The 24,714-nt window shown below is 37.5% G+C and overlaps 2 protein-coding genes across 4 annotated transcripts; both read left to right on the forward strand.

The window, feature by feature from the left end:
* The first annotated feature begins 35 nt into the window (after positions 1–35).
* On the forward strand, positions 36–1,060 carry LOC140927979 (dynactin subunit 6-like). Its single transcript, XM_073377688.1, has one exon. The coding sequence runs from the start codon at positions 74–76 to the stop codon at positions 626–628; it is 555 nt and encodes a 184-aa protein (XP_073233789.1). The 5' UTR covers positions 36–73; the 3' UTR covers positions 629–1,060.
* A 6,012-nt stretch (positions 1,061–7,072) lies between these two features.
* On the forward strand, positions 7,073–20,258 carry LOC140927980 (enhancer of filamentation 1-like). Of its 3 annotated transcripts, none has more exons than XM_073377690.1 (4): positions 7,073–7,204; positions 7,445–7,563; positions 13,780–14,688; positions 15,879–20,258. In XM_073377690.1, the coding sequence occupies exons 2-4, from the start codon at positions 7,552–7,554 to the stop codon at positions 17,766–17,768; spliced, it is 2,811 nt and encodes a 936-aa protein (XP_073233791.1). In that variant the 5' UTR covers positions 7,073–7,204; positions 7,445–7,551; the 3' UTR covers positions 17,769–20,258. The 3 variants fall into 3 exon arrangements, with proteins under 3 accessions (XP_073233791.1, XP_073233792.1, XP_073233790.1); XM_073377691.1 differs by having other exon boundaries at positions 7,089–7,204; positions 7,360–7,563; XM_073377689.1 differs by lacking the exons at positions 7,073–7,204; positions 7,445–7,563 and adding an exon at positions 7,583–7,776.
* Positions 20,259–24,714: the final 4,456 nt, after the last annotated feature.

Raw genomic sequence — 24,714 nt, forward strand, 5'->3', positions numbered from 1 at the left:
ACGAGAGTTCTAGTAAGTTCTAGTATTGCATTATGGGATAAATTGAGGGATCGGCGAAAGGAAGGAAGGCAATATGTCGAAGCATTCTCAAACGCCTCGTAAATTAAAAATTGGGAGTGGATCAGTGGTTTGTCAGGAGGCTGAAATAAAAGGTGAGGTGACAATAGGTTCTCGGACAGTTATTCACCCTAAAGCACGAATTATAGCCGAAGCTGGACCGATAATAATTGGAGACAACAATCTGATCGAAGAACAAGCAACAATAATAAACTCGTATTATCTCGACGACGATGATGCACAACAAGGAGAAAAGATTGTCATGAGAATTGGAAACCATAACGTGTTTGAAGTCGGGAGTCAATGTGAAGCGGTGAAAGTGGGAGATAACAATATCCTTGAAGCAAAAAGTAAGATTGGCCGCTACACGGGTATTTCCCACGGTTGTGTTATAGGAGCCAAGTGCGAAGTTACTTCGCAAGAGACATTGCTCGAGAATACAGTCATCTATGGACAGAGCTGTAGTAGGAGAGTACAAGGGGAGAGACCAGTGCCACAAACACTGCAGCTTGATTTCCTTACCAAGATCTTACCCAATTATCATCACCTTAAGAAATCCAGTCGATCATAGACATGTGAGATGTGAATCAGTAAACTCTTTATTTTAATTTTCTATACATTTCATGTAATAATCAGGGTCATTTGTTATGATACTATAGTCATAAATTTTCTGGCTCATGGGGCAAAGAAACAATGTGTGGGCAAAAAATTTGCCGAGGAATGTATGGGTGAAGGATTGGATGGGAATGAGGGGCCTCAAGTGCACTGCACCATGTTGAAGGGGTGCCTTATGCCTATGCTACAAGATGGGATTGGAGTCTGGCTTAGAGATTGCTTTGGACCCACTCTTATTTGTATTGTGGTGTCCACACAACCAACTGACAACTTGTATCAATAGTAGTAATATAGAAAGTGAATATTATCATGATTATGAATATTATTATGATTCTTACATATCTTTCAAAACAACAGTAAGAAAGTAAAATCTGTTGCGAGCAAGAAACTTGAATATTAAAATGTGCTGTTTTACATCTCCATTAGCCCTCCATGCAAATCTATATGTTCCTCTGGCTGAAAGGGACAATGCAGAGAGAAGGCTAAATCCCCTCAGCCATTTAGTTTGGGTTACATAGCTGCTTATGTATTCACTTGAATGATCCCTGCTTGATCTGTCCACCCCCATCCTGAATAGTCACCATGCTTAAGAATGTTTTTAACCCACCCCCACCCCCCACTCCCTAGAAGAAACACACCCTTAAGGGCAATCTAACACATTTTGATGTTCATTTTCCTTTAACATTTTGTTACCTTTGTTAAATTTGTTTTCTGCTATTATAAATATGGACTTCAACTTCAAGCTCAGTGTCCTGTTTTTGGCTTTCCAAATTATGACCAACTCTGATAATCTTTTTCAGGTGTTAAAACTTTCTCCTGCATTTCAGATATGTGGAATTGCATCATATTCACTTCTCAGGGGGACTACACAACCTCAGTGACCGTTGTGATGTTTGAATTTTAAACGGAAATGTATGGGAATAAAACAAAGTTTATATTATCATAATATATACTTTATTATATTCCCATACATTTCCTTTTTAAATCCAAACACAACGGTCACTCAGTTTGTGTGGGCTCCCTGTGATTCACTTTCGTTACTTTCATTTCAATGGCATAGTTACAGTCTCTAAAAAAAATGTAACCGAAAATGATAACTTTGTGGAGAAATTATTTATTTTAAAAAGAACAATATTACATGTGAACTTTTTCCCCAGTTGAAGGTAGCAAGTACCTTTGTCGTTGTTGTTAAAACAACCGTTAATGAGGGAAACTGACAAGTTAGAAACAGACTAGCCACTATTGAATTTGGTGAAAAAGGCACTTTGAGCATCACCATTCAAGATGGGCCCATCTTACCCGCTCGGGATTTCTTTTTTGCGCCTTAGTCCCGCTCTCAGAAAAAGCTCTGTCTTTGGCCTTAAATATATATCCTTTATTAAACAATAAAAAACACATACCCCTGTTTTTTTTCTTTTTGTTTGTTTGTTTGTTTGTTAGTATGTTTATATAGAGATAATTTATTCAAGAGTCGTTCTCAAAAGAGTGCCCCCTTGAAGAGTAGCGAAATTTATTGAGCTGCGATCCTCGGGTATCTACTAGAGCATAGACGGGTCATGGTTAGTTATGGAGACAATAATGAGTATTGGACGCCACTCACAGATTGCATTTCCTTGAAGGTTTTGATTCACGTTTTCAGCCACATCTCAAGGCCTTGAACGCACGGAAAACAACGTCTGCGTTGGCAAGAAATAGGACAATTGCACGATGACGTCATTTTACTACAACTACCAGAATCCTTGAGCTTGTTGTTTTCTTGTGCAAATTAAGGCTATTGTTCTTTAATCCTCAGCGGGATTGACAAATTTAAATAACAAAGCAAAACCGGATTGAATTCTGGTAGTTGTAGTCAAATGTCGTCATCGTGCAATTGTCCTATTGAGGGCCTAACATAGCGTTGGCAGGATGCAGAATATTTTTTTTAGCTGCTGGCATAGAAGATGGTTAGGAGTGGGCGGGAAGGGGGAAGTTCGTCATTCTCATGGCGGGACGTGGGAATGCTTCAATTTTTTCGGTCTCTTATCCTGAAAATGGTGGCGTTCTGACGGAAAGATTGAAATGTTCAATGGTGATGGGCGGATTTGCAGGTAACTAACCGAATTGTGTCAAAGTGCAATATTCAACCAACTGATTTCTTTCTGCGGCGCGCAAAAAACTTAGGTTGCATTAAGATTTTCACAACCCTTAAAACATGGCCCGATTTCTTTCAGCTGTTTGTGCTCTTTTAGTTCTGCTTTTTCTATTCACGAAAAGTACGAAGAATTCAGTCATTGCAATCTAACAACAGATATTTTAAAGCTTAGTTGGTGACTGTTTCCATGTTTTGGAAGGGAATGTATCTTCCATCAGAAATATGGAATGCGCTCTGTCACAACTTTGAATGGTCCTCATAGAACTGTTGCCGCAAAACCAATGGACTCGGTACAGCTGCTACTATGTGGATTGAAAAAACTCCAGGAAAACCTCGAAAAATTTTCCTCGGCTTGATGTGGAAGATCTACAAGTTTCTGTACATCATCGCAAGAGCCAGGTCGTTCAACATTGTGTTGAAATGTGCTCAAAAGTTTAGAAAACCCGAGGCTTAAAAGGAGCTAAAACGAACAACTTCCTGGTCGAGGCGTCGCCGGCTACTTTATAACGGTCACTCGGTCTCTTCACCTCTTCGATATCCCTCTGATGGAACAACCTCCTCTAAGTAGAGTAACTTAAGAAGAAATGATGATGACGGATGCGAGAGCGGGTTAAGGCGTATAGCGCCTCTGACCTCTGTACGACAGAGAAGCGTAACTCAATAAGGAAGAAACAATAGTTATATTTAGTAAACGGTAGGACCATCTGTAAGGTGCCAGTGAGTGAAAAGATCATACAGCTGATCATACAGATTCTTCCACGGCAGAACAAGTCACAACGGGACTCAAGCGTTAAAGAGGTCCTGTCCGTTGTCATTGGCTCTGCCGTGGAATAATCGGTATGACCTTTCAATCACCAGATGAACCTAACAGTATAGAGTAAGATGTACGACGCCAATTCGACAAAAGTGAAGAGAAAGAAGCGCCTGAAGAAAATCTTCCCGCAGCGCAGAAGAAAGCGAAAACCTGTTTCAGTCTTGTTTCCACTCAAAGCAGTCGAGACGTCGACTTTTTACTGATCCTTACGACAGGAAGAGTGATAGAAAAAATAAAAAAATAAAGAAACAGAACAAAAATAAAGTTTTGAATTATATTTGCCCGACATTTCGGTTTACAACACTAACCTTCAACAGGGGCTAGAAAAGAAAAATGAATACAAATACAGATATCGGGCAAATATAATTCACCGCTTTATTTTTGTTCTCTTTCTTCTTTCTTTTTTTTGTCTATCACTCTTCCTGCCGTAGGAATCAGTTTAATTATACGCATCGGGAGCCCACCCTGTACGCATATTAAATTTTAAACTTTAATATGCGTATAATTTTTTGACCCGACTCATTGCTTTGTCCTCGATTGTGCAGGTTTCTGAACTGGTTGAAAAGTGCTGGTATTATAGTTAAGCTGTTTAAGATTATCTGCTTGAGACATACTGTATTTGTTTCGATTTCGTATCAGCAACAGTTGAGGGTTGTTATTATTAATAACAATTACTCCATCCGTAACATAGTTGGTTGGAAGGTCTTATGTATTACTGTAAACGACGGAATGACTGAATCTTGGGTGAACGGAAAAACAGTCAGGGATGCGTGACATTTATACTTAGGTAGCTGATGTGGTGATATTCCATATCACCAAACCTGGGCGATATAACCCCAGGAGTCGTTTGATCGAACATTCGCAACGACACTCCTGGGTTTCCTGTGGCCCAACATTTCAACTCCAGGCGGGCCACAGTATTTCTGAGTGTCAGAGTGCGTGGTGTGGCTCTATGCAGTGGAACTAACATCCAAAAAAAGCAGCGTGAGATGAAGTTGATTTTCCAACTAGGCACCGTTCAGCCGAAAGGACTGAATTTCATCTTGCGCGCCCAGGCGTACGCACTTCGATCATTTTTGTCTATGGCAATTGCGTAGTACAATGGTTTCCTCAGACTGAGGAAGGGTTATACACCCGAAAGGTCTGTTTTTTTTTCTTAATAAGAAAATTTGACACTTTTTGATATTTTTTATGGAATATAACCACATCGGCATGACTGAATCTTTTAAGCTTAGATACACGTAGACACTGTTTACTGATATGCTTGTTTGTTTTTTTTTGTTTGCTTCCTCAGAAAGAGAAATTTACCAAACTACACTTTCCATGAACAAAGACCGATTTGTATGCTAACCCTACCCCTAACCCGCGAAATCCGCGTCTCATCCGGAAAGCTTAAAATCCGACTCGGCATTTTGAAAGAGGGTGGGATGTTAGCCGGATGACGGGATAATAAATAAATAAATAAATAAATAACTGATAGTGACGGAGAAGCGGGCCGTTTCGGAAAACCCTATTTTAGTCCCTCAAAGCATAAAACGGAACGTAGATTTCATTTCATTTCATTGCTTCCTTCAGTGATACATTGATTACGTTATTATAGACTCGTTACCATATGTTAATTGTGACGAGGGAGTCTATAGAAAAGCAAAAACATAGTTGAAATTATAGATCCCCTTAAAACTGAGGTCAACTGTAACTTAGCTAGATTATCATCATTCTACTGACAGTAGAGTAACCTGCGATCAGGCGATTTTTTTTCTTTCTTTTTTTTTTGCGGGGAAAAAAAATACAAAAAAAAATCGCCTGATCCCAGGTTTTATAGTTTCTCATCTTCTGTAATTATTATTATAATTCTCATGAAAATAATCAACGAAGGAATGAAATTAAACATTATTTTAAAATTAAATACGCTTTTTAACTTTTACCTGGTTTTTGACACGTTTTTATCTCATTCTTAAAAACGGTCCAGTCAAATGTTTCTAACAAGAAATGGAAAAAAGAGCGAATTATCCGATAAGGATCTAAAGACGTGTTGGCCTGAGACAAGTTTTATAGATCTCGGGCCGGCAATACTTCCATTGACGCGTGGACAATTAATTTTGGCTTGATTTTGAACGTTAGTTCTTTGATACTAACCACCATTCTTACGCGTACCTGAAACGGCACAAATAATTTATTCGCCGATTTTTGTGACATCCCTAGACTGCTCTTAATTAACGAACAATCATTTCTTCAGTGTGGGTTGTTTAAAAACCAGCGACGGCGACACCCAGGAAAATTTCAATGATAAAACCACTTAGGTTTAAAATATCTAACGAGATTTAATTGTGCAGAGGGTTTTAATTCATACATGTGGTAGAAGTTGGCGATGAATTGGATCAGAAGAGTGGATACTCTTTTTGGCGATTGGTGTGGCCAAAAAACTGACATAAAATCAAGGAGCACTCACTGTGGACTCGCAATAAACGAGGCCACGTGGGTCGTCGGGACTGGACAAAGACGACAAAGCTTTCGAACCCCTCTTCCAACATCACATGTTGCGTAGGTAAAGCAATAGAAAGTCAGTCTTATTGCTTCAAGAATAAATAAAGAAAAGACTTTATTTCTTCTTTCTGGAGCTGGGGCTAAAAATGCATTTGGTAATAAACTAACTTAAAGTGGAAGAAATGAAGTAACTTTTAGAGCCAAGAAGTTTTGCACTTTGGGAAGTTTTTGATAGTTTTTCTAGACATTTTCCACATAAATGCCAACGCATGTAGTAAAGTTTTGCTGGGTTTGAAGTCGTTGGTATGTTCTCCAATCTTTATTTAAGTATCAGAACAATAAGCAATATGTACAATTTTAAAGTATATCGTATTGTTTACAAATCAAAAGCTAAATATATGTCCACGATAGAAAACTATTTACAATTGTGAATAATTTAAAAGTGAGAAAAGGAAAATCAAGCATTACTAAGAAAAAAACTATCAAAAATCTAGGCCTAAAATTATGAGCGCAGATGTGGACCAGCTACAGCGAAAGTGAAGTCTTCTGAGACTTGGTTTGTTCTTCATAGAAAGAATACTGAATCAGCGGCGAGTGAGCAAGATGTTAGTCGGTTTCAAAAAAAAACTCTCCACGCGTTCCCTCTGTATAACTTTAATAAGGTATGTAGTCCTATTCGGGTTGTTGGGCCGGGTGTAGTATTGTTTTCGCGAGTCAGTGTACGCTTCATGTTCCCAAATGTGTTATTGAATTTATGAATCAAATGAGCTCTTCATCAAAAATACAAGCATTGCAGCCATTTTGGTGCTCAAGAGATAGCGATAATGATGGTGTACGTATGCGTATAAACTATTAAGCCATAACACATCACAGCAGGAGCGCGCGCGGGCGCCAGGCAGACAATGCGTGTGGGCGACAAAATATTTCGGAATGCGACAAATATTCAACGAGGTGCGGCCATGTTGGTTTACGTCATCATCTTCGTGGCGGATTCACTTGACGTCCTCTTTCGAGTTCAGTGTTGGAATTTGACACAACAGTGGGACGTTGAAGATTTAGAATCTTCAGTTTACTTGGGGGCTGAATTACATTCCAGGAAAAAGGTGATTCATTTGTCAACTACATTTAACTGATTACTTTTATTTGAATGGCTCGCCTCGGGCTTGGGCGGGCGCATGAAGGCCCATAAACAATTGACCGCAACGACCTCAGTAACAACCTACAAGCTAATATTCACGATTTTCTGTTTTACATACAGACTATTCGGCAAATAATAAAGCTGCAGAGTAATTCTGTGTTTTACAGTCCGCCTGATATTAAATGTTTGTTAATATCTGTCTTAGTGCACATGGCTTCATTGACTTCATTTTGCGAGATGCTGGAATGCAGTACAAGTAACAAGAGCTCAAGTATCTTTTGATTTGCGTGGTTTTCGACGAAATACTCAGGCATGTCCGCCCCGGTAAGGAACTACAATTAGTGTTAATGTCTGGTTGACGAAGTTACTTCCAAATGTGTGTTACTACAAGCAAATTCTAGATTATAGAGGTGCACGCAGCGCAGGTAGACGAAATCGGCGCTTAGCTTATTTGAACCTAAGATTATCAGCAAGGTAGTGAGTTAGGCGAAGTAATAGGAAATCATCATGGTAGCAGGAACAAATTTAACTAAGCAGGTGAGTGTTGTGTATGTCTTTTACCACGCTAACTTTACAATTTTTCTTTTAAAGTTTAACAAAATTCCATTCTCTTACAAGCATTTGTTTATATTTGTGAGCCTAGTTTACAAGTGTTCATGTTACTCTATTCTTGTCATTCATGAGAGTTTTATGGAATTTGAAAAATGGCTACTTGGTTTAATATAAACTTTTGCTAAATTGCAGAAACTAAACTTTTGATCCATCGCCGTTTCAATATTTATGCTCGTGTACAAAGAGAATGTTTACAGCCATTTTGAAAATTTTATATGTATTGAGAAACACTTGAATGTGTCGTCAGGAGTTTTGAGAAGATTTGAATGCTTTCTATATCAACAAGGGGCTCTTCAAATATGTTATTATTTCACTGTCTTACTATGAAATTGTGTTGTACTTGTCTATAATAAATACAATATTTTTATGGTTAACGTAGTAATCAACCTTTATTAACAATCTTTTGTTACATGTACTTACTTTTAAACATGTTTTGATACATTTTTGGTGATACCGTTTATTGTATATACCTCCTTCAGACTGTTTTCGCGTTTTAATTAGCTTATTGTTTTTGTTGTCACGGTTTTTACTACTTTTTGTTATAATTAGCCCTAACTGATGTTAGGAAACATTGGACCCTTGGAAAAAGCTTTATCAGATTTATGAAATTTCCGAGTGACCAAGTCCATTGTTGAGTTAGACCAGAAACAAGAGAAGTGCTGAGATAAGCATAGTGTTTTGATAAAATTCATTGGCCATTTTTCGTCTCAGCAGTGCACAAATAATATTATTACTTCATAGTTTCTGCATGTACCTTATGGAGACACAAAGATATCTTCCATTCAAAAGTATTAATAAAAAAGAAGTCTACAACTCTCTCAGGGATATAAAAAACCATTGAGGAGTGCATTCAGCAGTTTTATAAACCTACAGTCTCAGTCAAAATGGTTGGGACACTTTGGGGTCTCCTTGTCCCCCCAATGTTGGTGTACAAGATTTGGTGACCAAACCGCGATAAACAACTTTGAGAGGGACGAGGGGAGCACGAGAAGGGAAAAAGCAGCGTTTGGTTAAAGTGTCCCAACTATTTTTGTCTGAGACTGTGTCAGGGAGGAATTTGAAGGCGTGTTGACAGATACAGAGGTTAATCTGTAGGTCGGTCACAAGCGACGGGCTTTTGGTTTGTTGGGTATCCATTGTGTTTCGCGAACGTTTCTGTAGCAGTGGACTAAGTTATTTGGGCATAACAACATAACACAAAGAATGACCAGTTCGCAGAAATTTCTTGGGCAGAGTAGAGTATTGTAAAATAAAAGGAACTGAGTGTGCACTAAACCGTACACAAATAGCTTTCTAGTGGCCGATTGATAGCGTGACAATATAGCACGTGCATACTATCTACGTAACATTCAGGGTTTTCATATACAGAGAGGCGCTCGAATGTGCCACATTTCTAAAAAAAATGTGTGGGGAATAATAGAGAAGGCCTCTTTGCCAAGAAAGAGTGTAGGAACAAGGCTCAAAGGGACGCATTTCTAACTTAAGGGCAAGAGGCGAAAGACAGCTGAAAGAGCGATTAAGCGATTCGAGAGAAAGGGGGAAACTTTTCCTCAGTTTGGAGGAAAATGCAACAAGCCAGGATTATTCCCAAGACCTATCAGCGAGAACAGTATCCCACTTTCTAAATTTCTAAAGATACTATTGACTACAAGCGCGTAAAAAGGGTGTCCAACAATAGTGTAACTGTTTGGTCCGACGCGAAAAAGTTTCTTAATGATATTCCAGGCTACTGCTGTGAAATCGACAACTTTTTATAAGTTGTTTACAACTTATGTTAATTTGGCCTTGCGCCAAATGGTGACATCGGTTCTCATTCTTTACCCCAAATATACACCTTCCTGAATAACTCTAAAACAAACTACTGTGCCATAAATGTGGGACATGAGGTACAAAACATGAATCATATAAAACGAGGACACTACCTATCCTTGAAACCTCCAAAAAAGCGTTCTACTCGACGTGTACACGGGTCACCGTACATTAATTCAATTAAGATATTTATAAGTTTCTTTCAGCGAACAATCGTGTCACCATGATCAAAGTTTTAATAACTTGTCTTACATGTATCAAGGCGATATAAACCTTGGCTATTTCAATTAAGTATGAAAGTACCTTATCCTTTTCTTTCTTAATCCATTATATATACCAGAGAGCTCTTAGAAAACGCCCTGGATAGTATGGTGACCCATTATGGTGACCCGTCCAATCGTGTCTCCACTGGTACAAGATATTCGCGGCAAGATACACAGCCTGCGAAATAATGCGCGCAGTTTTGACTCATCCGTTGTTCACTCTTTAACCCTAATACCTAGAAAGCTTTTTTAATACCGTGGAATGTTGTAATTAAAGAAACAAAGACTTCTTTCCTCTATTAATTGTCTTCTCTCTTTCTATCCTTGAAATCTTTAATGTCTTTCCTGAAAAAATGGCTCCGAAACGTGCATATACCTACCTAGCGATTTCCCGCCACTAGAGCCAACGAGGAGTCACATAACTAAAATTCCTCAAAAACACAGTCTCAGTCAAAATGGTTGGGACACTTTGGGGTCTCCTTGTCCCCCCAATGTTGGTGTACAAGATTTGGTGACCAAACCGCGATAAACAACTTTGAGAGGGACGAGGGGAGCACGAGAAGGGAAAAAGCAGCGTTTGGTTAAAGTGTCCCAACTATTTTTGTCTGAGACTGTAGGTGCATTGTCTAGTGATACACTGCGGGCTGGACAGGAGTTGTCATCTATGATAAGCTCTTGCAGTTCAACACATCACACAATCAAATGTTAATCGAATTCAAGATTTTCAAAACAAAAACTACTGGAGACAAGGGATACGAGAGAGAGGTCCGTTTTTAAAGAGAACTTAGAAAATCTTCTGTTTTGAGTTAGTAAAAGTAAGGTTATACCAGTTATGGAAAAATTGGCAAAATTAATGCCCTTCCAGGACAGTTAAACTATCCAAGGTGAGGTTTCTTGGAAAGGGTGACATGAAGTGTCCTGTATTTTATAAGAGTAAAAGAAACGAAGGATACTCAAAGAAAAGTTATGTTGTAAATTTTTATAGTGAAATAAGTTCCAGCCAATAAGAGCAATGAACACATAAGAAATATCCAATCATTTGACATGAAATTTGTATGTGTAATTAAATGGGGACAAGTGAAATTAGGGAATATCAGCAATCTTACATGTGTTTTGTCCAAATCCTGATAATGGCGAGGGAAATTATTGAGATTCTGACAAAACGCAATTGAAATTATTCCCTAATTTCACGAATATCCCATTTAATTACCTACCAATATCATGGGTGACTAATTACACTCACAATCGTAGGATTTTGACGTTGCCATGAAATTGATTCTGGATTGAGAACTCCACGCAGTGAACACTTTCAAGCTTAAATTGTAGCTTAAGTTCATAAATTTTCAGATTTTTTTGACAAAATACATGAAAGAATCCTTCTGGATGCGCTCTTTCGTGTGTTTAGGGTCTTTTAATGTCCTGATTTCTTCATAATATTTTAAAACTTTGCCGCCATCTTGGCACTAAAACGACAGAAGGTTGCCATAGCAATTTTGTAATTTCAGGTGTGAAATTACAAATTAGTATAGGTAATAGCATGATTTGTAGTGATATTTGGCCTAAATACCACAAGTGATATTTCGAAATTGTTGTACGTAATTTCACGAGCCGATAGGCAAGTGAAATTTGAGACAATTTTGAAATATCACGAGTGGTATTTATGCCAAATATCACGTACAAATCATGCCATTATTTGTTTATACTACTACGCGCAAAGGGTTTGTAATTTTCACATGTAAGTATTTCAAATTAAGCTGAAATACCACTGCTCTAAGCCAATCAAATTGCAGAATTTTTTCATGTAGTGGTATAAACACTGAAATTTTGGGCCAGTTATCACCCATGATTTTAAGACTTTTATTCTTATTTATTTATTTATTTATTTAATCGCTTTCACCATGATTACAATACTAAAAAACACTAGGGGGAGAAAATACTTATGAACAAGACACAAAAATGAAGGACGAAGGTGCAGGACACATAACAGAGCGAGGCTCCAAATTAAGTGTGCTCTTATTCTCTGTGTTGTGTGGAATTTGCCCCATGACAATTGTACCAAATGCCCTTGCTTTGGTCATTTTAAAATCTTTTGCAGGGAAGTTGTCTGAATGAAGGATAGTGTTTCTCATTAAAATAGTGCCTGTTAATAGAATAGAATGGCTTTGTTAATCTCAAATGTTACAAAAATGTTATTACTCTTAACTGGCAGCCATCTTTATATTAAATGTACTGAGGAGATAGGCCTTGGGGTTTTTAGTGGTGGGGAAGGGTGGCAAGAACAATAGGGAGGCCATCCTTACGTTGCTGGGAAATCAAAGGGAGACATCAATGTTATTTTTTAGGAGTGCTTTCCTTTGTCTGTTATTTGACATCGTCAGGTAAAATGATAAGTGGAAAGCTGTCAATATTGATGGAGAAGTCATTCATGTTACCCTGCAGTTCAGTAACTGAGGCTGCCTCATTGTATTCAGTGGACAGCATCTCATGTGTCACTGTTTCCCTAACTTCTGGGTCATGTTTGGCCATAAAAATGCATGGAAGGAGCCCCCCTAACCCACCCTTTCCAGTTGGTAGCTCTTCTCCAGGTTTTGCTTATGTTTGAAACCAAGGTAGCTGCCTTTTACAGTAAACCCAAAGATCTTACAGACAAATAGAGGACTGTTAACAGACTAATGACCTATGTGACAACAAAAAAAACCCAGCTATTTTATTCAAACTGGTAGCAATTTTTCTTACATTTTTACCTGTGTATTCTGCAAAAGGTCATTTACAATAATATTATTATATTATTCCTGTCTCACCTGGATTCAAAATTTGTAGTAATATTTGTTGCCACCCAGTAATAATTTTTCAAAGAGTGTGGTGTTTTTCTTATTACCAGTAGTTAGTGTACACCAGCAAGTTGCATTATATGAGTTAGCTTAACTTGGAAATAATAAAAGATTATGCCAGAATGATGCATTCCTTTCAGTTAGTGCATTGTATGTAATAATCATAATATAATGTGGGAGCCCTGAGTATGGTGTCATGCACTCATCAAGTCCGCAACACGTGTAGCTACTGTACATAAACACTATTTACAAAAAAGGGCTAACAAACAGTGTCGATTGGGCAAGCAGCTCTCACATTTCGCTTGCCCAGGGCCATTTCTTGCTCATCTTAGATAATGATTTTATTAGAGGATGACTTACCTTGGGCCCATTTCTTGAAAGTCCCGGTAACTTTTCGGGCCCAAAATCATATTTTCAAATCGAAATATAGAGAATAAGAGCACAGGTCCTGGATAACAAACTGCTTCATTTTGTTTCATTAACTGATAGTTTCATCACGTTAGATGCAAAACTATTGAAACCTCTATCTTGCATGTAAACAACAACTGCTTTACGTGCCCATTAATTATCGGGTCTTTCAAGAAACGGGCCCCTGGGCCCTGGTCCATTGAACAAGTGAGCTTTAAAAGTTACCTGCCCAGCAAGAAAATCTACTTGTCCCAGACTACTGGACAGGACTTTTTTTGAGTGCTGATGAAGTGGACCTTAAGGTTGAATTCTAGAACCTTTTTCCTTTGGCTATAAAAGTAATAGTAAAAGATGTAACAGCATCTCAAGTGGCCCTGTCACCATCACCCTCTTGTCCTACCACTTAATCTACAAAGATGTAGTAATCTGGAACTATTGTAAAGATTTTCAAAAATTATATTTGTGACTAGCTAGTAAAAAGTGTCTCAATAAAAAAAATGATGTAGGGGCTGAAGAACCCTTTGTGGGACCCTCCAGACAGACAGTTCTTTACTGGTGTAGAAGTGAGTTGATTAATTTGTTCTCTGTCAGTTGAGTTATGTTTTTTTTTTCCTTAGGCTATTCTTGCCAAAGCGTTGTTTGACAATCTTGCTGATGCTCCTGATGAATTAAGCTTCAGAAAAGGAGATATTATCACTGTGCTTGAGCAAGATGTGGATGGTCTGATTGGCTGGTGGCTTTGCTCCTTGCATGGCAGGCAAGGTATTGCCCCAGGAAATCGCATGCAGCAGATTAAGAGAAGAGTAGATGAACACACCTCACCTGAACCAACAGTATCAAGTGAGGTTTTCACCTTTGAAGATATTGATTATGATGTTCCCAGGTCCCAGGAAGGACAAGATTATGCAGTACCAAGAGGTATTAGGAGTCCTGACTATGATGTCCCAAATGCTGATAGCCAAGAGAGCAATTTTGCTAATGGTACTTCACCAGCTTTTGACCTCAGTAGTAAGCAACATGAAACTGAAAATATTGTTGACAACTATACTGCTACTGCTGAAGTGTATGATGTACCTTCTGCATTTCTTGAAGATGATATCGAGGGAGATATTTATGACACTCCATCAAAGTCAGCTGATCAGGAACCACAAAATCCTACTGTTCTCCCTAAAGTATTCCCTAGTCCTTTTCAAGAAAATTGGAGGGGAGAAAATGACAAGAAACAACAATCAGTCATCTGTAATGAACCTGACCTGTACTCTGAAATCTATGATGTTCCTGTCATATCTGGTGATGGGGATAAAATTGATGGTATTGACAAAATAACAGAAGGAGTGAATGTGTCACTTGATGTTAATAAAAATCCTGCACGTTTGTCCGGTAATAGTAGTGATGGTAAACGTCAGTCATCTAGCAGCACAGATAGTGTAAAGTTGAGTTCAGAGGATGATGACTATGTCGACTATCAAGACATTTATGGAGATGGACGTGAGCAAGAGGTCAATGTGTACGATGTTCCAGTTCTGGTAGGTCTCAATACCTGGGACTCCAGCACATAAGCCACACCTTTTTGTGCTTAAATTTTGCTCAAACTTTAGGTTGTGGCTTATCTGTGAGGATATCTTATGCCAAAGTCTGATCGTTACAAAAACAAAACCCAAGTCAGTCCTCAAGGACAAAAATACCATGCTATCTTCAACAAGTTGCATGGTAAATGGCAAATTGTTTCTCTGCTATTCAGGAAATCCCTTTTTAGATGATTTTGTTGTCAATAGAGTTTTTCCAATTTTCCCTACAAATTTTTTTTCCTAGGAGTTTAGAAAATCAGTATGAGATGATCCACTTTCTTTTAGGCTTGTAGAATTTTGATTGTTTTGATGAGAGGCCATTGTTCAAGCAGAGAAAAAGGTCAAATTTCGCAAGGTTTTCAGGGACAAATTTGTGCAAAAAATGGCCGATTTTGTGGGATTTTTACGGAAATTTTCAGGGTAAATTTGGGTGAGAAAACATCAATAAAATATGGCCAATTTCGAGGATATTTTCTGGGCAAATTTTGCTAATAATCGGTCCGTTTTGCGACAATCTGACCATCGTTTTTAACATTTTTGTAACCAGGATAATCATTCGTTTTTTTCAACCACAATACCATCAAGAAACGAGCCAATGGAAAAGTTTTTTGTGCCATGGCTAATGCCCCGTTTTTAGCAACATAATCTACGCCTGGTAGTTTGGAGATATTGTTGGCTCGCTTCTGTGATGAAGTTTTAACATAAATTTGTGAGTTTACAGCAAGTAAACAGCCCCAATAGCTGAGATAAGTTTCAAGTATGTCGTACAGACATGTATTTGATCTAATTTGTTGTGAATTTCGTGGTATTTTGTGTGTTTCTGTGAATTTCGTGGACTTACCTCAATTTCGCAGCTCCTTGACCGCGTGAAATATCAGAAACCCTGTTTGAGGGTAATGGGTGGAAGGCGGGATGCTGTGTTAAAAATGTGACCACTTCTTAATGTAATTCATAATAGTGGCAAATGATATTGCTTGCCCCAATATTTTATTTGAAAGGAATTTGGTGTAAAAAGGTGCAGGCATGTTCTCTGGAATCAATTGACAAAAGAATGTCAGGGTTACTTCTGTTATCAAAGAAAACAGGTTGTAAAAATGAATTGGCTTAAATGTTTTTAGTTAATGCAGTGCTTTCTGTTTATTTTTTAGCCAATTTCACTTCAGGATGAGGGTCAAAGTTTCAATGGAGGTCCTACCCCAAAACGAACCCAAATAAGTATCTTACAGCGTATTAACATGTCTGCTGTCAAAGAATTAAAGTTGGATCCATCGGCAGCACTGCAGCGCCTTACAAAACTAGAACAAGCTGTAAATGTAACAGTTAGTAAGCTGTTAAGCTTTGTTACAACTTCTTGGAGGAATCCAAATATTCTGAAACCTCTCCTAGCTGACATCAGAGATATTGCAGGTAAAGCAAAAGTAGCCTTAAGATTATTGACGGAATTTGGCCTTAGTTCCCTTGTCAATGCAAGAAAACTTACAAGCCAAGAACTAAGTGGGAGACTTAGCAGAGCAATAGAGCCTTTACTAGAAACATATTACTCAGTAAAATTGGCTTTGCAAAGGCTTGATGGGCAAGACTGGAGGTTGCCTTTAGATAAAACTGACAACACTCATGATGATCTGGATCTGATCATGGTTCACATTCGGCCTGTTCCTGAGAATACACAAGCCTTGGCAGCAATCGTACGTTCTGCAGCCATGACACTGTATAATTTGCCAGCCAAGGGGAGCAGAGACAACCAAGCCACTAAGAAATCAGAGGTTTTGATTAACTCTGAGGAGTCCAAGACACACACACCAAAGAAAGAGAATATAAGTGGCCCTGAGAAGAGCAGTGAGAACTCAAATGAAGAGAAACAATTTACATTGATTAAATCTGTGGTAAAAGATGTCGTTGATACAAATTTCAAGCCCACATCAAATGGTGGGAAGTGGAGCCCCACAACTGTGCGCCGTGTTTGTGGAATGGACACACCTAAAAGGGATAGTGCTGGTTGGTCTGATGAAAATGTGGCACCAAACCTACCATTACGTTTGCAAACCAGTAAAGAAAAATTGAAAAGTTCCAGCTCTGAAGATGAAGTAAAATCTTCACCACCACCTCCTCCTGAAAGAAGGGATAGCAGTGAAAAGTGTCAACACCTGAGGCAAAAAAGTATAGAGAAGTTTCCTTTTGATACTACAGGAGGACCTCCCCCAAAGCCAAAATTAGATAGAAAAAACACAACAAGAAAAAGCTACAAAATTCCTTTGTTTACTGATCATAATCGGGATAATGAAAACATTTTACGCAGAGAGCATAATGAATCTGAGTCAGAGCCAACAGGAACTAGACGAAAGTGCAATTCTGATCCAACACAGTTACTTGAACAGAATAAGGAGGTTGCAGAAGGAAGAAGAATGACACTGTCTTCAGACAGAAACAAGGTTGTTTCTTTGATGAAACAGACAACAGTTCATGTTTCTGATTCTGATTTGCCGCAAAGCTTAAGACAATCAAAGAGTGCGCACTCATTTACATCACAATTTGGAGAAAAGGTCAATTCTGGATTTCCCAAGTTTGATGCACTACAGCATCGCCCTCTTTCAGACCTGATAAAAGGTGATGGTACCTCAAATGGAGTTATGGTGTCTTTGAATGATCGTGAACTTCTAGAGTTTTATAAATATGAGATTGATGCACAGCTTTTTGTGCTTAGTGAGGCTGTAAAAAGTTTTTTTGCCGTGGTGGAAAAAGCAGAAAGTCCAAAGGTGTTTGTTTCCAACAGCAAGTTTATTGTGTTGAGTGCCCATAAATTTGTGTACATTGGTGACACTCTTGGCAAGAGAATCAAGCATAGCGAGTTGAGAGGTCATGTGATGAGTGTTACTAACAAACTATCTAACTGTATCAAGATTTTAGTAAGTGCAACAAAGTCTGCGGCATTGCAGTATCCTGCATCAAATGCCATCAAAGAAATGAGTGATGCTGTTGTTGTGGTGAATGATGTTGCTGTTGAGCTGTACCAGATAGTAAAGAAAACTACAAAGGCCTAATAATATTATGATGTGATAGATCCCGAGGTCAGTATTACATCCCATCAGCCTAAACCCCTTGGTCTTCTTATAAAGTTTACACAACATAGTATTCTTTTTTGCTTCCACTCTACACTTAGTTGAAATTTCTAAGTCTCTTGAAAATTCTGCCCAGCAAATGTTCATGAAAGTTTATAAGTTTCTTAAATTTTTAAGGGAAAAAAATTCAGAAGAGGGTGAGGAGAAATCAAACTTGGAGTGTAGAGTCTCTGTTCCATCACCTATACCACGAGGCCACTGAGGATTTGCTGGCTAGTGATGGTTTGATTCAAACCTATATAGCCATAACCCTTACCCTAAATAGAAGCTAACACTATTTTCAGGGCTTAACCCTAATCACCATAGTCAGTGCTTAATCCTAATCACTATTTCCAGTGCTTAACCCTTATCAGTGTTTCTTAACCCTGATTACTATAGTCAGTGCTGGAAACCAAAATGATAAGGAATACTATGCTGTGTAAACTTCATGAGATGTCTGAGGGGGTTAAGGCTGAGGGGATCTAATTCTAACCAGATCCAGAAGACAACAGTCATAGCAGTTGTTAACAAAATGGTAGCTTTTGCAGTCCAAGCTGTTATGCTTCACTCAGGTGAACAACTTTATGTGTTTAAACATCATTTTGTTCACAATTTAAAGGGAAGCAGTATGATCCCATTCATTAGTGATTTTACACATTAATTATTTCTAAAAAACAGATAGGCATTTTCAAGTCTGTGAATAATGCTGCCTCCCCTGAATGCTCTCTGCTGCTTGGGACATTTCACGTTATGTCCCTAGCAGCAAAAAGTGATGAGAGGTGGTTGCATGATTGCAGGCTAGTTATTAGGAATTGCCACATTTAGGAGTAAGTTGGGCAGACCAAAGAAGTAGAATAAATTAATCATAAATTAAGGAATAATATGACACATTTCAAATATTTATTGAAATGCTGTCTTGAATGTTCAGGCACAATATTATTAACACTTCTTCTCGTTACTAAACACTGTGAAAGCTAGACTGGTGTGTCTGGGCTAGGCCTAATGAAGAAGTTACATGCACACAGTAATGACTAATATTTTACAAAATCAAACCTAATTGCTTAAAAGTACTGGGCCCAGTTTGAAAGCTGGTTAGTACTAACACGGGGTTAAATTTTAACCTGTTTTTTTTCTCTTGTTCAAAGCACTTTCTCAGGTAATTTTCTCTATTTTTTTTTTTAGAGCGTTCATCACCAAATAATTATGGACAAAAAGAATTTAACTGAATTTGTGTTTTAAGCTTTCATATCTGAATTTAAATTTTGCACTAATCCTGGGTTATCTTAACCTGGTTTTGAACACTGGCCCTGGTGGTTATGGCTAGATATGTAAACACAGTAGTTAACTTGAACTCTGAAGGGAAACGAAAAACAGTTGGAGTTAGTGTAGGCCGCAAGCAGTCATCCGTCTTTCCTCAGAGCCACGCAAGTCGAATGAAAAGTTAAAATTATGCAAATTACTGTCCACTTTGCTCGTGGCTTAGCCGCTCTCCCCTCGCACGTGCTCTCGTCTCTCCTGCTCACAGTCTAGAGTTAGTGGGAAATTTGAGTTATTGTGGTAAATTGCAGTGAAATTTTGATCAAGGAAAAGGAAATTAATATTCAACTTATCAAGGTTCTACTGTATAACTGATTCAAAAAAAGGCTGTCAGTGCTGTAGCCTGCAAAAACAGACATTTCTCCTACAGCTAATACAATCATGATTTATTCTGCAGGAACGTCTGCGTCTCAGTGACAGAAATTTCATATTGATGACTTAAAATCTGTCTTATCTGCTCTTAAGTGCTGATTGGACGTCAGAGTAGTTATATTGTTTTAGCCTTTGTTTACGAATGACAGACATAAGACAAAAGGCTGCAAAGGTTAAATATAAATGCAGGTATCTGTAACAAAACAGTCAAAATTTGTGGTATATATACTTTGCTAGAAGAAGTATTTAAGTTTAGCTGGAGTTTGTTCGCAAATGACCACAACACTTTACCAAAATTGACAAGGAGAATTGTAAAATTGATCATATTTGCATTTGAAACGCCATGACTACTGATTTAATATGTAAACATTGATTTATTTCATCAGTATGGAATTTCTGTTGCCTGGTCGCCGACATTCCTCCTCTTGAGATGTCCCAAGCGGTGAGGAGCGAGGATGAAATGACTGTTTTCGCAGGCTATCAGTGCTGAAGTGTAGGTTGGCATATCTTCAGTGATTTGAAAATAAAAATTTTGACACCCTCAATTCATAAGATGATTAGCATCATTCATGATTTTCTTTTTCTACTGCATTGCAATGCTCAGTCAAGTATCATAACTGTTAACTGACTACCACCCATAATGCCTTTCAGCATTGTTGGGTATGCTTGTATGCTTTTCTTGCAACCTTTTTTGAATCATTTGTATTAATATGTGTATTAAAAGAACTGCAGTCAATTCAATAACACATGTGTAATAATAATTTATTGGAAAAATGAAAAGACAATATGAAGCGGCCAAGCTCTCAAGTGCTGAAAATTATGTAGCTTCTTTATCAGCTTACCTTACCTTATTAATTGACCTTGTTTTAATAATGACCACTAGAACCAAAGCTGCATTTAAAACATAGACTTGACAAATGAAAAAAAGAATCATGAGAAATATTAATAACCAGATATATGTGTTTATGAATAAGTTGTTGGTTACTTTCTTACTTCAAGAAAAGAAAGTGGTCATAAAAAAAAATCCCCTTTCCCACTAATACAGCCCCTCGGTTAATAAACCAATTTCTTCTGGCCTGTTATTGACCTTACTAATGGGGATTCCACTGTATTCTTTCTGACCAGAGTTGTGGTTAATGTGGATCAAATTCACCAGGCATGACCTCACACAGCTCAGGTACCCCCAGCATAATATTGATACAATCAGCCTCAATTACTTAAAATTATGGTAGAACCTCAATAGCTCAAACTCAGACAACTTAAATTCCCCGCAAACTCGGACTAAATTTCCTTTACTTTCATCAAAATTTCACTGAGATTTACGCTGATAACTTGAATTCACCGCCAACTCGAACTGTTTTTGGTTTCCCTTTAGAGTTTGAGTTACCGGTGTTCTACTGTCCCAATTTACATAAGCCCCAAGTCTAAGTAAACTGCTTAGATTGACAGGTAGGTCCTCTGAAGTTACTTTCACATTAGGTGATCAGCACAAAAAAATTAATTTCTAACATAAACATTGATATGAATGAGAACAAGCTTGCTTTTCTTCCACACAAATGTCTCTAATTATTTACAAACTTAGAAAGTAAACATAACTTTGCTCCCCAGCATCAACAGACTCTTTAATAGTGAATGTTTACAGCTGCCAATAAGATATATAGTTTTATGTTTGTTAACATGAATGCCGCTTTCACATAGGCGATACCCATAATACACCTCATTTACCTGTTTGCTGTGGCTCTGCAAGGACTTAATTGCCTTTTCATCCTTGGCAACTCATTAGCTACAGTAAGTGAAAGGTACCGGTAGTAACATTGTTCTTTACCTGGTCTGTGTGCCAAAATGGAACTTTATGTCTAAAGTTATTTATTAGGATTTTTGAATTATGTGGCAAATTCAGGTATGTGAAGTGTGCCATCATTGTATGATAGTTTTTAACATGCAGCTTTGATCAGGCTCAGTATAGCTTATTGAACAGTTTCATGGACATTTAACTAATATGGGGTGTAAGCAGATATTAGAGAAAATAAATAAAAGTGACATGGTCTTCACACCTAAACATGCATATGTTCAATATTGATTTTGTACTTTTAATGCGGAGAAGCTGCTAAAAAAGTTGTTTTGATCTTGGTTTAAGTTTGATTTGGAGTTAACAAATATTTCATTTGCAAGGGAGAGAGCATGATTGCTTCGCAAAGCTTTACCTGTAACGAGATATCTTTTTTTCATTTTCATACAAATTATAAAAGAACAAACCTCATCCTTAAAGGTAGAACGCTGCAGTTTCTGTAAAAGTATTATCGTTTAAATATGGACAGTATGTACGTTAATTTTGCTGTTATGTTAATACTTACTACAGGCCTATTCAAACTAAAAAAGTGAATAAAGCTGATGAAAAATTAGCTGGTATAGTACATTCCTTAACAAACTTAATCTTTTGCAAATTGGATAGATACTTTAAATAATAATAATAATTCAGCCATACATAGCTGAATTGTGTATTTCTACATATTTAAAATTAAAAATGTATATTACTAATTACCACATAATTGCAGCTGTTCAATTTTGTGGGTTTGAAAGAACCCCTAAGGGACCAGTCATATTTTATGGAGATTGAGGTAGAGGAAATACATGGCAATACAAAATTTCTTTAAGGACCCCCCACCCAAGATTGGATGGGAACTTTTACAAAACTGTACTGAACAAACCTCTATATAACAAAGTCCTCAGTATAACTGAATGTTTTCCTTTACCCCAGTAATAGTAAAATATATTATGGAAAAAGATCTCAACATAACAAACCCTTCTTAAAGCAAACAAATTTTGCCAGTCGGCCATGGCCCTTTCTTATGTAGAGGTTCCACTGTTAAGAATTCTGTTAAGAATAGGTCTCAGGTAGGCTTCATGAGGTAAGTTGTAGAAAATTATATGCAAGGTTGATCATAGACTGCAAAACAGTCCACATTTTTGCATATTCAAGTATGCATGAGCAGTCAACAAAAGGTCAGGAGCAAGGCTAAAAGTGGAGAGCAAACTGTTTTTTTTTTCTCTCGCCTCTTACACCCTCACATGGGTATGTGAGGCTTGCGTGTTTCGCATGTGAGACTCGTAAGCAACCTTAAACTGATTTTTGAGAAAAAAGCCAGACTGTTTTAAAGTCCGGGTTGATCATATCATGCACATTCATCTGTTTCATCCACAGTTCATGTATATGATTTATTTCAAATTTGAATTCACAATCCAGTATCCAAAAATAAACAAGTTTACACAATCATGTCTTCATAAATCAATATGATACGTCATTTGTCAATCACAGTACTGTCAACTGTCTTGGATAATCCGGGAGACTCCAGGTTTTGGATCTTAACTCCGGGTCTCCAGATTAGAGTATGAAATCTCGCGGATAATCACTGAAGTTTGCCATTTCTTCAGTACACTTGACTTTCTGACAATAAAATTTGAACTATTTTGCATTGTTTGAGCTATTTTCATGTTAACATAAACTCCTTAACTCTCATAAAGTCCTCATAAACTCTGGTATGCCATCGTAATAATAATTATTATAATGATGTGATTGGTGGGAAGTAAACCAATCTGGTCATATTTTACAATGGTAACATCCTTTTTGGCAATCAGAGTCAACAAGTATTTATTGTACAAATGATGTCATTTACTGTGCGTAATGACGTCATCTGTCATCCCTTCCTTATCAATTCTCAATATTTGAAGATGTTGGGGTTGACAGCCCCGCAATCAGGTGCCGGTTGTTCAAACATTGGCTAATGCTATCCACTGGATAAATCACTATCCAGCAGATAGCATAATAGACCTTTTTACCGATACGACAACCATATTGAATAAATTAGATTTAAGGAGTATTATGGGATCCCCAGTGGGCATGAGCACGATCCAGTATACTCGCTAAAGTATTTACGCAACTTTTCAGGCCAATTTTTCTTTAAGTTTTCCTAGAAAAGATTGTATAATGGAAAAAAAAGATCATTGTACCATGTTTGGATGTAATAATGATCACCTTTTCCCCGAGAAATATACAGTGAAATTCTCTCTTTGCCCAGAAAGCAGACGTAAATACTGAGCGAGTGCCCCCTGGTCATCCCATAATACTCCTTAAATCTAACAAATTCAATATGGCCACCGTATTGGTAAAAAGGTCTATTGGTTTTCCTAATACTTTTCCAATGGACAGTGATTTATCTAGTGGATGGTGCTATCCAACGTTTAAACAACCAGGGCCTGGTTTCTTTTACTTGTCTCTGAAGAACAGCACTTAACACTATGTCAATTACTACTTTACTAGTTGATACTGATCATAAAATTTTCAGTGTAATTAGCAAATAAATCAGGACCAGTATGAGACCTTTTTAACTTGTTACACTGATGTGCAACAAAATTCACTGTAAATTCTATCTGTAGTGTAAAAAAAATCCAGTGCAAGTTTATTTATTCCTATGAGAAATATCACTGATTATTTGGTCATGACTGAAATACAAATAATAATGCCTAATTTATTACAACGGTGGAGTGATCAAACCAAAAATTTGTAGGCCTGAGCCTACAGGTCTATGATGGGCTGGCTACGCCCCTGAGATCACTGCTCTTCCTCATCACATGAGTTTAGGCCACCCGTGCTTTGCTTAACTACAATGTATTTGAACGAAAAATCATCAAACCTCAATTACATTTCAAAAACAAAGATACTACAACAGAACCAAAATTTAGACTAAGTTTTGGCACTTCAAAGTTTCAGCAACCTTGTATATTCTATCTCTTAACAGGAGACTTTGCTTTTCTGTGCTAATAGTGCAAATTCTTGCTTGTACTTTATATTGACATTAAAATATCGAACATATATATGTTCACTTTTTTAACATTCCTTTGAATGTCTAATATCCCTAAGTATATTAATGACACTAACTACAATATTTTAATACAATAAATAGATCGTTAAAAGTGGAATAAAATGTTACAACTTGGGTCCTTTTTGTTTGGAGTAGGTTTGGTTAAGCGATTTCTTTCTTCCTATTACATGTCTTTTTGAAGAGGTCTGAAGTTCATACACAGTCATCCATGTTACTTGTCTTGACACCAGAAAATGTTACTATGTACAGCTGGAAAGAATAAGTACTGCAGAAAAGAGATTGTAAATACAGATCTTCTTTGATACCAATGATGTTAATCA

The sequence above is a fragment of the Porites lutea genome, chromosome 2 (genome assembly GCF_958299795.1).
Source record: "Porites lutea chromosome 2, jaPorLute2.1, whole genome shotgun sequence".
Lineage (NCBI taxonomy): Eukaryota > Metazoa > Cnidaria > Anthozoa > Scleractinia > Poritidae > Porites > Porites lutea.